Here is an 18623-nt window from a genome sequence, read left to right as displayed (position 1 = left end):
CACTAATGCTGACTCTGTGTCTCTGTCCATGTTTACCACCAACCCAAACATAAGTCCTAACAAACCTAACATACAGTATAATTCCTTATCACAGCTGTACTGATTAGTATTAGCTGACAAAAACCAGCTACATTTTGTGACACATGACAGCTTGCAGTTGTGGTTGAGAATGCTAGCAGAGCACAGATGGCATCTGAAACCATAGTTTCCTTCCCCAACCAGGTGCAAACAGAAAAGGCACGATTGACCCCTGAAAAAAATATGCAATTGTGAATATTTAAGTGAGAGGAAGTGTGTTTGATATGGACTTAACTGGTTTAGTAAACATGATTACTTTTTATATTTACAGCTCAGTTTGTTAAATAATACTACTGATGATAAAAAATAATGCAATTATAACCTAGCAAGATGATACTTTAGACCACAAATTAGAAGAACCTGTGACCATGCACATGCTGGCAGCACACACACGCGCACACACACACACACATACACACACACACATACATACACACACACACACACACACACACACACACACACACACACACACACACACATACAAGGATATAACGTGACAGACTGTGGTGCACTAATAGATTCACTCTCACTTATACAAGTTTTTTTTGTGGGCTCACAGCAATGTCACACGCCAGGTTTACAGAGAACTGTCACAGACTGTTGTGGGGGAATGTTCTGCTATTTCAGGTTTAAACTTGTCAGTGCTTCCCCTGAAATGGTTTAGCCGTATGTAAAGCCTCTCCTAAGCAATACAACCACACAGGAACTACAACTCAGAATACCAGGACTGTCATACCTCCTTTTCCTCCAAGGCGTTACCAACTTAGGTGCAGAGCCGGTACAAATACCTGATTTGGAACAGGTCCTTGCTATTTTGAAGAACATGTCACCGGAGTGGAACTAAAAACCCTACAGGTGTAGAAACAAGAATTTTTATGCAAGATATATATCCAGAAGAATTGTGATTACAGTGCACCCTTAAGCATTTACACATCAATGCTCGCAACTTCACCTCATCACAGATTTTTGGTAGGCAGTCACATGATACCGTACACGCATTCTATTGGCTGACGGCGCTGTGTTCCGTGAGTCTCGGACTTACATGAGACACAAAAGTGCTTTAAACAGTCGATAAGAGTGTGGGAAAAGGTAATACAGATAGAAGGTGGTTTAATATCAGTATGTGGAGGGTCATAAACATTTAAATTACCGTAAATAATAAGATAAATAGTTCATCGTTCTATTGCGGAATTCCTTAATTGTGTGTGGTTCCTGGAACACATTACCCGTGAGGAATGAGGGGGTACTGTATTGTAACAAATCAAAACATTGTGACCACCATTTTTTTAATAACATGGACACTTTAACAGGGGAGATTAGGGATAAACAACAAGAACCTGCTGAGGAGAAAATTAGACAAACAAATTAGAAGTTGTTTGGAGAAAAGTCTTACAGTTTCGGGGTTTATTTCTCCACCGTTGAGACACATGATTTCTTTTTCCATAGAGTCCTGTTTCTCCTGGTTGTTGGTCTGATCCAAGCACCTCCACCACTCACAATCTAGGCTTCTCATTCTTTTCCTCCATGTTTATAAAATTAAATGAGATTTTAAAGATCCGGGATTTAAATTTTGACTATCACTGGAAAGGTACAATGAATTTTTAAAAAATCCAAAAAATGATTCATTCTAATATCCACATTACACTTGTGTAAACAAGTGTATTATTATATTAACTCAACACACTGAAGGTTTGTTTGACACAGAAACTTAATATCAAATGATTCATCATCTTGTTAACAAAGTCTTGTGGGACCTGAACCGTCCAAAGTGACACCCACATTTTGTGATTCATACATGTTTCAATTTCAGTATTTAATAGCTTTGATTGGAGGAATGTGATAATCTTGCATTTGTTAACTAGTTGATGTTGGGATCTAGAGAATGTTTTAACATCTTCACCATTCCATGAAAAGACAGATAAAAAAAATAGATGCAATTTTGTGATAGAAGACTGAGATCCTGTCTCAAAATATGCTCAGCATTCAGATACTAAAACTCCAAGTCTTGCCTGTCATTCCTAATTTAACCTACTCAACTAGGAGATATGCAGTTTATCCATACACAAGGTCTTTAGCACAATTTTTGTGTGTGTTTGCGTGGGTGAGTTGAGGTTATGAACACTCACCAACACATTTTTTTAGGATCCGGACAGAACCTTTGAACATGTTGTGTTTATACCAGTTCAAATGCCAGTGAGCCCGTGATTCACTTTTGACACAGCAGGCACACGCATGCATGCTCACACACACACACACACACACACACACACACACACACACACACACACACACACACACACACACACACACACACACACACACACACACACACACACACACACACACACACACACACACACACACAGTGTGTGCTGTCTGCTTGGTGTGAACAGCAGAACTACTGTGATTGCAGCGATTCACAGCTTGGAGTTGCAGATGACCTTCGATTCATGTCACTGTTCTCTTGCTAACAGATGATGTGCATCATGGTGAACCTGGTCTTGACCTTTGCCATAAAGGATCTGCCAAAGAAATTGAGACTTTAGTTGAAAAGTAGATGGCCTTCATGTTCAGTGTCACAACCCCCCCATGCTGCACCAAACCTTCTCCAGCCTGATTTTTGCATTGCAGCCAAAGTGTAATTAGAGAGAAACTGTGCTTTTCAGCCATCAGGTTCTGCACACTGTCAGCCTCTTCTACATCACATGCAAAGAAGGATCATCTTATCGCCTGTCCATTACAGTATTTACAGTGAATGCATAATAATTGCCTCAATAAATGTAAATTTTAAAAAAAACAATTTTTTAAGTACACAAAAAAATTAAACCAAATTTGTTACATCCTCATAGTGTCAAAATTTGCAGCATGTCCTATCTCTCCCTGAGGTCTCTTCTCGGTAGGACATGCCCGGAATACCTCCCCAGGGGGACGTCCAGGAGGTATCCGGAACAAATGCCCGAGCCACCTCAGCTGGCTCCGCTCGAGGTAGAGGAGTAGCGACTCAACTCCGAGCTCCTCTGTGGTGACTGAGCTCCTTACCCTACCTCTAAGGGTGCGCCCAGCCACTCTACGAAGGAAACTCTTTTTAGCCGCTTGTATCTGGGATCTTGTCCTTTCGGTCGTGACCCAAAGAATCATGACCATAGACGAGGGTAGGAACATAGATTGACCAATAAATCAAGAACTTTGCCTTGCGACTCAGCTCCTTCTTCACCACGACAGACCTATACAGCAACCGCATCACTACGGAAGCTGCACCAATCTGTCTGTAAATCTCACGTTCCACCCTTCCCTCACTTGTGAACAAGACCCCAAGATACTTAAACTCCTCCACTTGGGGCAAAGAGTCTCCACCGACCTGAGGAGGGCACACCGCCCTTTTCCAGTCGAGAACCATGGCCTCGGATTTAGAGATGCTGATCCTCATCCCACTTGAGTTACACTCAGATGCAAACCGTCCCAGTGCACGCTGAAGGTCCAGGTTTGATGAGGCCGACAGGACAACATTGTCCGCTAAAAGCAGAGCTGAAATCCTTCAGTCCCCAAACCTGACTCCCTCCGGATCCTGGCTGCGCCTAGAAAGTCTGTCCATAAAGATTATAAACAGAACCCGTGATAGAGGGCAGCCTTGCCAAAGTTCAACATGCACCTGGAACAGGTCTGGCTTACTTTCTCCCCCGGGAGCTGCCACCACCTTATCATGGTGGGGGAATCTGAGTGCCCGAATGATCCCAGGAGCTATGTTGTCAGGGGCTTTATGCTCCTGCTTGGGTGTCCCTTGGCAAACAGGCCCTGGGTGACGGACCAGACAAAGAGCAGTTAGAAAACCCCTATGGCAAGTAGAATAACAAGGACCGTGACATTGCCCAGTATGGCGCAACCAGGGCCCCACCCTGGAGCCAGGCCCGGGGTTGGGGCTCATATCTGAGCACCTGGTGGCCAGGCCTCTGCCCACAGGGCCCAGCCAGGCTCACCCTGAAAGGATGACGTGGGCCCAACCTCAGGTGGACTCACCAGCCGCCGAGGAAACTGTAGGGCATGGGTGCAGTGTGGTTTGGGAGGCAGTCATCAGGGCTCGACGACCCAATCCCCAGACAAAGAGTCTACGGTCATCTTGTCTACAAGAAAATGGATGGAGGGAGGATTTATACATGTTTGAAATAAGACTTTATAATCATTGTCAGTGTTTTTGTTTTGCATTTTCTATTTCCTCTTTAAGAAAACATTTGGTTTGATTGATCTTTATCTATTAAAATAACTTTGATATGCCAACTAACTTTTAGGAGTTGTCCATTTGAGTCCACCAGTTTCATGTCTGAGGTTGCTACAAAAATGTGATTTAGCAGAAAAAAATATGAAATTCAAATATGGTCATAGTGACACTTATAACATATTGACATTATCTAACAATGAGATTTTTATTTTGTGATCAGTCTTGTGAATCATTGTTCCTGCTTCTCCTTCACTGTAGTTTACACAGAAGAGTTAAGTCATTTAGTCAAGCAAGACAAAAAGGCATAACTGACTGCAACGAGGAAAATTTACAAAAGTGTTTTCCAAGTTGTGTTTAAAAGCAGTCCTTTGAGCATTTCTGCCTCTTAAATGCCACAGCTGTTGGACTGCTAGTCACTTTCACAGCAGCCAGGGTATTTCATAGAATTGTGTTTTTGTTCACTGAGAGACTAATTCTACCTTCCTACCATTTGTCCACACACTAACACCCACTGCTCTCCTGGTTGCTACATCATGTGGTCAAATAAACACTGAAGTGAGAACAGTAAAAGGACATTCAGCAGCAGCTTACTTAGACCAACAGGCTGAAGTGCTGCTGCTACACTTTCTCTTTCTTCTGTTCCCTCTTTGAAACCATATAGGTAATAAAGATGTGGAAAGAAACTGACAGAAGGGCAGGAGAGCAAAATAAAAAAGAATAACAATTAAATTTTGTCTGCTTCTTCCCCACCAGGGACAGTGCCATGGATAGATCAATACACAGCAGTTAGGCCATTGACAAAAGAGAACATACTGACTTGCTCAAATCTCAATCAAATAACAGATCAATGAGTCAGGCAGTTGAGACAAACCCTGCATTTATGTGCTTTCAGTGGATGTTGGTGTTATAAATTAGGACTCTCCTTTTCCTCTTCCCTAGTTTGATGACACAAAGTGAGGCTCATTGGGAGATTGGAACTGTTGCCAGAGTTAGATCAGATATTTAATTTAGGCCATTAGTGTGAATGACAGTGATGTTTTACAATCTATTTCAGTAGAATACTGAAATTTACCAAATATGCTCAAAGATTCCTGCAAGGTCAATGCATTTTTGCTTACCTGTGGACTCATTTTGATCAGTACTGTAATGCCCCCTGCTTCCTTATATTTAAGATTTAAGATTTAATATACTTTACTAATCCCTGAAGGGAAATTAAGAGCACACTTTAGTTAGTCAAATCAAATCCAATCACATGCATATTTTACTAACTAACACACACATGGGGCCTGTACGCATGCAGAGGGAGGTAGAGTGGCAGGCAGCTCCTTCCTGGTACGCCCCAAATGAGCAACCTGTAAGGGGGACGGCGCCTTGTTCAAGGATGCCTCGGCGGTGCTCTGGTGAGCTGACATCTCCCACTGTCAGCTCACCTCCGGGTGTTTTTTGGGCGGGAGCGGGAATCAAACCGCCGATCTCAGATCATTGGACGACCCGCTCTACCGTGCGCTCTACTGTGTGCTCTACCACTGAGCCACCACTGCCCTAAAAAACCCTGATACATGCTTGATTCTAACACCTTTAAATTATTTTCATAGTTTAATCAGCTTATCATGTTGTCCAAATTATCTCACAAGTAACTCCATCCATCCATTTTCTTGTAGATGAGATGATCGCAATCATCTCATTATGGACGAGAGGCAGGGTACATCCCAGAGAAGACACCAGCTCATCACAGGTCTACATGAAAGACAAACAGCCACTCAGGCTCACACCTATGGACAATTTGGTGTAACCATTTCACCGGCTTTGCATGTTTTTGGAGGTGTGAGGAAACAGGAGAGAGAACCTGGAGAGAACCCACACAAACATGGGGGAGAACATATAAACTCCACACTGAAGGGGAACGAACCCAGAACCTTCTTGCTGTGAGGAACAAATACTCACTGCACTGCTGTGCCGCCCTCAACCACATTTATATTCACCTGAATACCAGCAAGGAAATGACTACAGTGACTCGATAGTGATGCAACAAGCTTTATTCCTGTCCCCAAAATCTGTAGCAAGCAAATATATTGTATGCATGTTTTAATAGAAACAACAATAACATGTTAGTAAAAAATGGCGAATTGCCTTAAGTACCTAAATGCCTGGATGTTAACGGTGATGACAGTACAGTATCTCTTTTTTTTTAAATATTATTATTATTATTATTATTATTATTATTATTATTATTATTATTATTATTATTATTATTATTATTGCTGGCATTTTTTGACATTTTTTTTCTTTTATGGATAAGACTACCTAAGAGATAATATGAAATGTGGAGGAAAGATGAGAGGTAAGGCATGTAGCAATAGATTGTAAGCGGGAATTGAACCTAGGCCTCCATACATGGGGCTGCCCACGTCAATCATTCTTTCAAAACCAGTTCCATAATATAAACCCCCCTCTCTCAACTGACTCAACACTAGCATTGTGACATCTGTGATGAGACTGTTGTCAGTCTGATATTTGTCATCTTTGCCCCCGACTCAGTATGTTGGTCTCATCACTCTGCCCTACCACTGGCTTTCCTCTTCTTGTTCATCTGCCGTTCTGAATTGTAGGTGGCTCTCGGCTTCTTTCCAAATTAGCCCACAGCAAATGAGGCAGATTATTATTGGGGGTTTTTTACATTCATTCTAAATTACCATATGACTTTTCCCACCTTCTGTCCTCCTCCAACCCGCTTGTGAGCACATGTACCCTCGGCTGAGCCACACAAACACAGCCCATAACCAATCCTAGTGAAGTCAACATGGTAACCTTTCTCCAAGAAGAAATAATTTGTCACCACCTCCACTCCTCATTATCAGCTGGCTTCCTCCCACAGTAGGCTTTGTCTTCTGTGATGAGAACGACTTGCCTTATAAAAATGAATTTGCTCATCTTCAGGAGATTCCTCAGTGTTTCCTAAAATGCAAAACAATGAGTATGCGTTGCTTTTCACTGCCTGATATAATGAGTAATAACTTGTTGACTCTGACAAACGTGCTCTCCTTTTTAGGTGTCTCCGCAGGGACAGCCCACCCTGCTTGCTGCCTTTATTGTCTTTCCTCCGGAGACTCTCATCCCTCCTCCCGGGCTGACGTAGAAAGTATCCTCCGCTGCCCACGGACGTAGGCGCCTCGCCGGCTGACGGTATAAAAGGCTCCACGGGGCTCCTTGTCATCACTGCCTGAAGACGCAGCGCTCGGTCGCCAGAGCTGAACCTCAGCAGAGATAGCAGCAAGCAGGCATCTCCTCGCCGTGCAGGCTAACTCGCTTTCGGCTTTTGGTTCGAGATGAGTCGTTGCTCCGGGAAAGGCGCCACTGCCTTCAACATCAAAAGTGAGTGTTTTTTTCTTAAAATGTGCATTTATTTTGTTTTTAGGTGTTTTGCTGCAGCTCGTCATTCAGGATTCTGCAAGAGTTAACAAAGTGACTTAAACAATACTTTTTTTTCTCTCCATTGACTAAATTCGAGAAACATCTGGCATTAGATTTTATGCTTATTCAAGATTGATTATCAAATTGAACATATTGTCATCATCATTTTTTTTTATTGTAACATTGTTCGTCAATCACAAATGCTACAAACTTGATGTCCTTTCATTTAAGCGCAAATTAATATAACATTATTTGAACGATGATCTGTAATGTTTTTGTTTCTCTGGTAAAGGCGACCACCTCCATCTTTTTACGCACGGAGAGATGTAATGTAGCGCACATGATTTTTAAACTTCAGTTCGCACCTCACGGGGATTTATGCGCGAATAACACTCGAGGTGCGTCTACGGTAGAATGTCATCGTCCCAAAAGCTGCGCCTGTATTCACAGCATCCAGTGCGGTTCAGTTTAACATCTTAAGAGGTCATGAGGTGAGCCTCTGGAAAATCTTGCGCACAGCAAATGAATGGGAAGTTCATTATTATTTCATGTATGTTCCTTTCCTGCGGTGAACACTTTTGTGAGCCGTTACCCGAGCTGTGCCAAGAAGTTCTTGCAGTATTAATGAAAACCGAAACTGATCCGGGTTTGGTTGCTGCTTTTACGCGTGCCCTTTGCGGGGTAGACCTTTCAACGGAAACGTCAGGAACGAGAAAACCAGGTTAATGTAGGCGAATGCTCTTAATTTAGGTAAGACTTTAGAATCCGTCTGTACAAAATTTGTCTTGATTTGTCTGTTATGAACCACCGAAATTCCAAGTGGTGAGATCTTGTCACAATAGCCATTGAGACCTGAAGTGAATTGATGGATATGGATGATTGATCTCTGCAATGTAACCCTATGCATTATATATGAAATCCAAAGTTCTGGGAACAAACAACAAGTCATGGGTGAGAGAACAGAATCACTGACAGCATCAATAGGTTTGACAGACAGCAAGAGAAGACTGTAGTCAGGAGCTGAAATCAAGCTCTACGTCTCGTCTGTACCACACATAAACCGACACATACAGATGCACAATGAAGCGCACAATTTACAACTGGCACTAAATCATGATTTTCAGACAATCTGATTGCTTTTGTTCTTTTTTCTCAAATGAGAATCAACCTCCTATCTGTCTCTCTCCAGGTGGACTGTGCCTATGGCTCGTTCTGTGGTTAGTGGTGGTGAAGCCCAGTGGGGTGGGAGCATGCCCCCGGCTGTGTGTGTGTTACCCTACGCCCATGACAGTTAGCTGTCAGTCCCAGAACCTCACCATAGTGCCAGCTGGTGTGCCCTATGACTCGCAACGTGTTTTTCTGCAGAACAACCGCATCACAGAATTACGCACAGACTCTTTTGGCTTCGAGACACAGGTAGGAATGGGGGCATGTGCTTTATTAAATTTAAGAGGTTCTTAAAAGTATTTTATTTCTATTTTTATGGCATTATATTATGTTCATTCTCTTCAGGTGCTTTGGCTTTATGGCAACAACATCACATGGATTGAGGGTGGAGCTTTCAGCAACCTTAGAGTGCTGGAGGAGCTCGATCTGGGCGATAACCCTTTACAGCGCCTGGAAGGTGGAGCATTCAGGGGTTTGGAGAAGCTGCAGAGCCTGCACATGCATCGCTGCAAGCTGGCAAATCTCCCCCATGACCTCTTCCACAAGCTGTACAGTCTGCAGTTCCTCTACCTGCAGGTAAATCCAACATGTGCACACACATCAGAATAGACACAAACACACACACACATACATGCACAGTGACACACTATACTATTCATGCACGTTTATATCAGGTCATTGTTTTATGGACATATCCATTAACACGGTGATGCTAGGTCACTGGCTACAAACTTGCAAGCATTTAAACGGTGCATATTGAGGGACTGTTGAATGGAAGTTGTGTGAAATGGACTCAGTCACAAAAAGGGAAAATGTGAATATACTGTAAATCAATATGACGATGTTAGAAAAAAGTTATTCATATTCTCTCCATTAATTGTAATTAGTAAAAAAAAAGAAAAGAAAAAACAAGTTTATCCATTCATCCAACTTCTTGACAATATCAAAAGGTGTCTCCTCCTCACATGTGTACTTAAAGCTTTGTTGGAGAAAAAGTGCTTATCTTAGACAAATCCCATTGAACTTGTTTGACTTTAAACAGTGGAACAGAGAAAAGAAAAAAAAAGTCCTTAAGTATTGTAAGATGCTACTTCAGCACTTGGCTGTTATCTGCTGAAAATTGTGTAAAAATACTAAACAAATTTTTAGTTTTTCCAGAAATTAAACAGACATAGAGACTGAATGGACACAACCATTCATGAATCTAGCACTGAAAAAAACATTTTGTTCATGTCAGAATTCTACTCACAAACAGCTAGATATTGTCAGATTGTGATGAAAAAATGACACACAGTGAGCAAAGGGGGGAACTGTTAAATCCTCCATGCCAATGAATGAGTGTATAATAGACAAAAGGCAACATGTGCCCACACATTTTCTCTCACTAGCAGCTCTAGCAAAGTATAGGTCAGTGGAGAGAAAAAAAGAAAAAAAGGAAGCGATGTCTAACGTAATGTTCTCTGACTCTGAAAGTAAACTACATACCGTGATATTGAAGTTGTGGTTTTCTATCTGAGCTATATTACTGAACCACTTTACCAAGCACTAAATCTAAATTTTGTATTTCAATTTTGCTCCAGGACAATCAGCTCCACTTTTTGCAGGATGACCTGTTCTCAGATCTGGTCAACCTCACTCATCTTTTCCTTCATGGAAACCGTATCCGTGCCCTCTCTGAGAATGTGTTCAGAGGCCTGGTAAACCTGGACCGCCTCCTTGTCCATGACAACCGCATCAGGCAGGTCAACCGTCGGGCTTTCCGTGACCTGGGTCGCTTGACCATACTCTACCTGTTCAATAATTCCTTGTCAGAGCTGCCAGGCCAGGCCATGAAAGATGCCCAAGGCATCCAGTTCCTCCGCCTCAATGGTAACCCCTGGTCCTGTGGTTGCGAGGCTCGCCCGCTCTGGGAGTGGTTCCGCAAGGCCCGCATCTCCTCCTCTGATCTGATGTGCACCTCCCCGTCCCAACGTCGTGGCCAGGACTTGCGGTTTCTGCGGGAGCTGGACTTTGCGCTTTGCCCGCTGCCTGACCCTGGCTCTCTGGCTGGAAGCACTACAACCACCTTCAGCACCAAAACCCGCTGGTGGTTCTCCAAACACAAGCCTGCATCTTCATCTAAGTCATCGTACCAGAAGAGCTCGGAAACAGTGAAGGCCTTCCCTTTTCCTGCTGTCAAACCTCAGTACCTCCCTAAAATTCCTTCTGAAGCGTTTGCCTCAAAGTATGAATTGTCAGAGCATGAGGTAGCACTCCCCAAGGTGAACCAAGAAGAATACTGGACCAACTATGGCAATGAAGATGCCTCCATCCCCTGCTTTGACCTGGATTGCCCCTTAGGCTATGACAATTCAGCATTCCCTTCATCCTCTTCATCTTCACTCAGCACTCTATCTCTCCTTAAATTCCTCTTCCCCTCCATAGTCAGTCTTTCCTTCCATTTCCTATTTGGCTGAACTCTCCTCTCCGACACAACATCTCTTTCTCCTCTGACTATTCTCTGCTCTTTCCACCTCCTACAAAATCCTGGATCTTGATTCCTTTCATATACCTCCTTGACTTGCAGGGAATAATATGCTGTTACAGGAGACAGTCAAAGCAGCAGAGAGCTGTTTTGAAGAGCAGCAGTTGAGTTGGCCAGGACAAGGTTTAAGTGTTGAAGAGTTGCTGCCTGTTAGTGCAGGGATTAGAAAGCAAGGATAATATCACGGAAAGTCATAATGACCGTACAAGACACACACCTTCAACAATATCAGAAGATCAGTGATAGAAAATGTCTTGAACATAGAAATAGATAGATAGACATCCAAACAGACAGGTGGTGGCATCTCTACATATTTTTTTTACATCACAGTTATAAACAATGCAGGCGTTGTGGAATAATCTACAACTTTTCCCCCTGCAAACGAGGGGACAGACGGTTGAACAAGGCCAGAAGTATGAGTGAGATCTGGAATAACATTAATGCTGATAATGCCAGGTTTCTCAGGAAGAAAAGAACCATACATGAAAGAAAATACAAAGAGTTTTTTTTATCTGTTCATCTAAAGACAAGAGAGAATCAAGCCAAGAGCAGCTCTCCTCCCTCTATTGGGCTACAGTCCAGAGATGCCAGCAAACCACCGCCCACACTCGCACATACCCCACAGCATCATTGTAAATACAGTCATTGCAAAATTGCTCTGTATATTAGACTAGCAGGATTTCTACTTTTCTTTTTAGAACCATTTGTGGTGATAGAACAAACACTTACATTGTAAATGAGAGATAAAATGAATAAATGTGAAAACTCCTTTTCATCCTTCATGTTTTCTTGTTTTGTCTCAAAATGGAAATAGAAAATCAGAAATAGGCGCACAAGACAGAAAAGGAAAGGATAACACTCCAAAATTTATAGTGTGTGATAGTGTTTTTACTGGATTCGACAATTATAAAATAATAATTAAAGTTTTAAAAGGATAAATTTTATAAGGTCTCCTCTTAAATTGAGTGTGGCTTTTTCCATTAAATATGAATTTTGTCTTTCTGTCCACCTATCAGTGTGGATGTCTAATTGGTAACGGTGACCAATCACAAAATAATATATTCATTTTTGATTTTGGCAGCTCTCACACTGGTTGTATAAAGCAGTAATTATCACTAATTTTCATATTTATTTCGAAACTTCCATAAAACTGCCTATTCCAAAATCAATTCACTCAGTGCACCAAATTCCCCTCAATCTAACCCTCCCAGAAGATGATGGTTTCTGTTATGACATCCTTTCTGCAATGTGCTTACTGTTGTGCATCCTCTCTTGCTTAATGTACACATGTTTTTGTTGTTGTTTTAAGATGGTAGGACCTTATGTTATTCCATATGGAATAACATTAAAATCATCAAGCCTCCTCCACATGCAGTTCATCTGCTGTTGTGTAAAAGGGATTACACGTGAGGAAATCTAAAATGTGAGTTTATGAGTCAACAATTTCAGAAATACCATGACAACAAAGACAGTGAAAAGCAAAAAAGTCAAGAAGAGGAGGAGTAAGTAGTATGAGTAAAGGTTTAAAAAGATGGATAACTGAGTTGAATCTATCTGTTAAAATCTGAATTACCCTTCTAAAAATAGTATGATTGATTTATTCATGGAAAAACATCACTAGCGCTGTTCCAACCCACAGTTACACGTCACACTGTTTGTGTGAAACGCTGACAGTTGAGCTGTCATATATTAAAATCATCTCATCATCTTTAATCATCCTCTCCACTGTCTGTTTTTGGGATATGGGATGTGTGTTTTATTACCAATCTGTGCAAAATTATCCAAACACAAAGTCATTTTGTGCTTTTAATCCCATATCGTCCTATTCTGTTCAAATGAGCCCAAACCCAGACTGAGTTACTGTCCAGAACACAAAAGAAACTATGACAATATTGATTTGTTTTTCATGTCAATGGAAAAGCTTTTTTAGGAAGTGTTTTGCTTTTATCAAAAAATAAATAATCGACATAAATGTGCTTGTCTTGTCTTCACTTTCTGTATTTGATCACTGAACACACCCAAAAAGACTTTGGAGATGTGAAGAAGGTTTGTAAGATAGGATATAAACCCTAACACAACATATAAACCCCAGTGTGGCACAATACCAGTTGGAATCATCTGGAATCAATCAATTTACACAATAGAGTTTCTATGCAAGCAACATTTTACACTTTCATACTTACAGAAAAGTGTAAATAAGAATATTGTCAGTCAGGGAAAACAATCATACACAAATATGAGCATAAATGATTATAGAATTGCCTAAGTAAGAATGTTAAAATAAGTACACTGAAGTAACCAATGATGAGTTGCACTCATTTATGAACCCTTTAATTTAAAACGTGTCTGCACTACTGATTAATTTTGTTAAACTGTGTTTGAGATGGAATAAATAGCACTCTGTCTCCCGCACGTCTACATTAGCCTCAGGATTTACAGCTCTTCGCTGCCCTCTAGTGGACGCATCAATAAAAATTTAAAGGACACATGGACGTATGGGCGTTGATGGATGGGCTAAATGGGGAAAATGTCAGGATGAAAATGTGACGATATGTCCTGGACTCTGTACACCCCCTCAACAGATTAACTCCAGCAAAATCATGGCAGTCAAGTATATATCAGTGAGATGCAACACACATACTGTGTGTGAAAATACTTTGTAGCACACTGACAATGAAATTCAGACATGAAAACTCGTTTTTCTCTCTCCTCAGAGAATTTATTTTGGATTAAACATTCTTAAACCACAAAAGACAAAAACCACAGAAACATCACAGTCAACATAAGTGTATTTTTAATTTTATCAAATTCAAATATTATAAGCAAATATACAACTTACTCTGCTAAATCAATTTCAATTTCATCTAGAAATTCTACTGTAATTTTAAATTGTTTTAAGAAATGCAAGTTTCGGCGCCACACAAATAAATATGTATACATGTTTATTTCAGGGGTGGGTATTTCTTGCGGTTTCAGACCAGAAGACTTCTTAACCTCTATCATATTCATCTACATAACATTTTTTAATATCGCACCAGAGATTATTTGTAGTTTCCAATCTTTTCTACCTTAATCCCATGATGCTCTGCAGTGAAGGTTATAGTGCAAGACTGTCTATAATAATTGAAATGCAGCCATCTGTTAATTCTCCTTGGCTGCATTGTGGTTTCCAGCATGTAACACCATGACGTTAATACAGAAGAACAACAGGTTGTGACAATCTCCTAAATGAGTTGACAGTCTGCTGAAGGAAGGCTAACACACGTCCACTCCTGAAGAAGAGTCTTCCTCACAGCTGTGGTACCAATTAGACAAACCACAAGCAAATAGTGGGGAAGTTGTGACTTTTGCATGGCCCGTAAACTGAGATCACATTATCTTAAGGGGAAACATGTCCAATTCATAACTGTGGTTCTAATTGTTGAGCAGACACCGACCTGTGTATTCTAATGAACAGTTAAATGCCACCAATGACCACAAGAGATAGTAAATACTGTATATCAGAACTTGGTGAAAACACCAAAACTTTGGAGGCAGCTTTAGATCCAGATTAGGTATGAGGACATTTCCTGTGGGTCATTATTTCACCAAATATAGCAGATAACAGAAATGGATTCCATCACAGCTTTTCCGGTCAGCTAGTGCCTCGAGACAAAAACTTTTTAAAAAATTACTTTCCTATGTCCATTTTTGTCTTTTCCTGTCAGAGCTATACAATTAGCCCTCAAAGCATGACAGAAGCTCTATGGGTGGTCATGGCGCATATTTACCGCAAACCAGGTCATTAGCAGAGGCCATGTATTTGAAGTTGCCAGACTAGGATGACGCACGCTTGTCTCAATCTGTTCCCACTCATTCTCCCCCAACTCTTCTTAGTTTTTTTTCCCTGCCTCTGCCTTTCTTTACCTCTTTTGAATGTTTTCCAGCATTTCAAATGCTGTCACTCACTGTCACGCCAACCACTGATTATTCCAACATGTCTCTCTTATCTTTCTGCCTGGCACGCAATCTCCTATCGTTACGTAGTCCTTACCCAAGCACGAGCGTGGGCTTGTGTAAGATGGCATCTTGTCATTCACATGTTATCTGATATTCACCATGCTTCTAGCACATGACGAACTGTGACAAGCAGCCAAACTGGTTTGTGACTCCAATGCAGCACTGCAGCCAATGTGACATTCAGATTACAAATACACTGTAGATAGATGAATGGATGGATTGATGGGTAGATAGATGGATGGATGGATGGATGGATGGATGGATGGATGGATGGATGGATGGATGGATGGATGGATGGATGGATGGATGGATGGATGGATGGATGGATAGATAGATAGATAGATAGATAGATAGATAGATAGATAGATAGATAGATAGATAGATAGATAGATAGATAGATAGATAGATAGATAGATAGATAGATAGATAGATAGATAGATAGATAGATAGAAAGGCAGACAGACAGACAGACAGACAGACAGACAGACAGACAGACAGGCAGGCAGACAGACAGACAGACAGACAGACAGACAGACAGACAGACAGACAGACAGACAGACAGACAGACAGACAGACAGAGAGAGAGATAGAAAGATGAAATTGTGGAGAAAATTGTGCACATCCCCTGCTCATGTATATTCACACACATTTCTGGAATGCACACATTCTACAGACAGCACAGCAGACATAAATGCACATACATAATATTCGATAAATAAACACACAAAGAGAAAAACATTGACACTACAGGACATATACAGTACTGGACAGTCTAAAGAAAGATTTAACTAAGTGGACGTATGAAAAAGTCCAGATAGCAGAAGGCCCACATGGCGGATGATACACATCCCTCTTACACTGTAAAAAACATCATTGTCCCAATTGCACCGTTAACACCCTGGTTCCACTGCAGTGTAGCACAATCCATCTCCTGCCCTCCATTCATCTGCTTGCTGCTGACCTCTTTGCCTTCAACCCTCTCCTCCTTACAGATTCATTGTACCCCCTGATGGCACAAAGGAGAACCTCAGTCTCTCAGTTGGGGTACTGTGTGACAGCAGTTCACCACGAAGGAGCTCATCTGCTGGGAGAAGGTGGGGTGCAGGGTGTGGCTGGGGTTCCCCATGATTGCCCTGGCTTTGGACATGGTCCTACTTTCCAGAACTGTCTCCACAGAGTCCAGGCTCTGACAAACCATTGAGTTGGCAGGTTTTTCTGCATCTTTCTATGACAGAATGAGCCTGATTCAAGAATTTAGACTTAAATCAGAGTTAAAGGACGTATCAACCCATCCATCTTCTTGTCGCTGAGACGATCTTGTCTACAGACGCAACACACAGATAACCACTCACTCTCACACACACGCACACGCACACGCACACACACACACACACACACACACACACACACACACACACACACACACACACACACACACACACACACACACACACTCACACCTTCTGACAATTCAGTGTGACCATGAAGACACTGGGAGAACTGATAAACTCCTCACAGAAAGAACTTGAAGCAAGAATCTTCTTCTTGCTATTAGGCAACAGTGCTGCCCACCGACCCTAAAGGACATATCCTGACCAACAATTTACAGATTCATCAATGGTGTTGGAAGCCATGTTGATGCTATCTGTCTTAGTCATATCATTTGATGATCTGTTTCCCAGATGTTTATGGACAACGACAAATTACGCGACAATAAATTACGAAACATCCGCACAATAGCCTTATACATGTGTTGCTGGATGAAGTTTTACTGATAGAAAATCTTGATGGGAAACCTTAGTCATATTCACAAAAACCTCCAAACACTTAGGAAATTAAAAATATATAAGCTGAGAAACAAGTTGAGACACAAATACTTTTGGCTAAAAGTGAAATATGGCAGCTTTTAAAATGCTTTATAAAATATCAAAACATGACGGAAATTCTCTGACTTTAATCCAAATACAGTAAAACTGCCCCAAGTAAAAGAGTTACCAGTAAAATGTTCTACTCAACAATTAGATTATTGTTTGAAAATCCTGATTTTACATTTTAGCTGAAACATTTTTCTGAAGTACATGACATCAACATCACAAACGATTTCAGTGGAAAGAGTCTGTCTATAATTAGTATTGGAGGTTTTAATGACAGTGAGTTCAATTAATTTATAATTTCATGAATTTTCTTGCAGTAAAGACTTTTCAGCATCTAATGTTTAGGCTTTTAAAAACCTTGTGTTTTCATGACTGTTCTGCTTTGCTGTCTAAAGTAAGGATTTAAAACCAACAAAGAGGAAGAAACACGGAGTGATTATCAAATGATTACCATGTTTGCCTTCATCAAACGTTCCTGCACCTGAGAGCAGCAAACATACAAAAAAAACCACCTGAATTTCTGCTGCTGTTGTGGCATCTCTGTACAGAAATGTCTGCATGCTTGAGTGTTTGTGATTGTGACTGTGTCAATCACTGAACTCCACACTGAACTGTTGATGAGTTTGGTACATCTAGTCTTGAGTCAGTTACAGGGGTGAAGCCAGGGCACATCTGTCCATTGGACTGCTCAGCTGAAGGTTTACGCACATAGTTATAAATATCCTGAAACAGACTGCAAAGACAGATTGGAATCCTAAGAAACTGTGGATTTGATCTGCTTTTGTGTCTGAGTAACACGCCAATTGAAGCACTGAATAATGACAGAAGACAGGAAGAATACAAGTAACTGATGGCCAGTCGAGTTTGTTATTCACAAGAGAACAAAAAAGCATTGACTAGATGAGCGACTGTGAGTCACCCATAACGCCTCCCACTGGGAGGATGTATAGCCCATGTTTGTTGGCGCGGATGTGGTTTGTGACGTAGTTCAGACACTTTGTTTGAATGGCCAAAAATGTGACGCATCCTCCATGTAAGACACGGGGATTCGATGTTGCTATTCCAGCAACACCATATTTGTTCTTTACTTTGGAGTAATCAAACACATCCATCTGTTGCTCAGCAGGGTTTTCTCTCACTTGCATTGTGTTTGTTTTGGATGATGTATTTAATTGAACCCATCCAAGCAAACATTTAGGGATTAGGCAAGCACCTGCTCATATATTTCCAGCAGACATTATCCACAGCTTTATTTAGAATTGCTGGACATAAGAAAGCCAATACAGGAGATGCTTGTTTTTTATTTAAGAGTTACGTCCTTCCCTAGAAATGGCTAGGCCCCTGGAAAGTCAAA

At 41.3% G+C, this 18623-nt stretch overlaps 1 protein-coding gene across 1 annotated transcript; it reads left to right on the top strand.

The window, feature by feature from the left end:
- The first annotated feature begins 7527 nt into the window (after window positions 1-7527).
- rtn4rl2b (reticulon 4 receptor-like 2b) lies at window positions 7528-13315 on the top strand. Its single transcript, XM_068325729.1, has 4 exons — window positions 7528-7666; window positions 8895-9121; window positions 9218-9448; window positions 10453-13315. The coding sequence occupies exons 1-4, from the start codon at window positions 7621-7623 to the stop codon at window positions 11326-11328; spliced, it is 1380 nt and encodes a 459-aa protein (XP_068181830.1). The 5' UTR covers window positions 7528-7620; the 3' UTR covers window positions 11329-13315.
- Window positions 13316-18623: the final 5308 nt, after the last annotated feature.

Source organism: Antennarius striatus, chromosome 10 (genome assembly GCF_040054535.1).
Source record: "Antennarius striatus isolate MH-2024 chromosome 10, ASM4005453v1, whole genome shotgun sequence".
NCBI classification, from domain to species: domain Eukaryota; kingdom Metazoa; phylum Chordata; class Actinopteri; order Lophiiformes; family Antennariidae; genus Antennarius; species Antennarius striatus.
The sequence above is the reverse complement of the archived record's forward strand: the minus strand, read 5'-3'. Positions and strand labels throughout refer to the sequence as shown.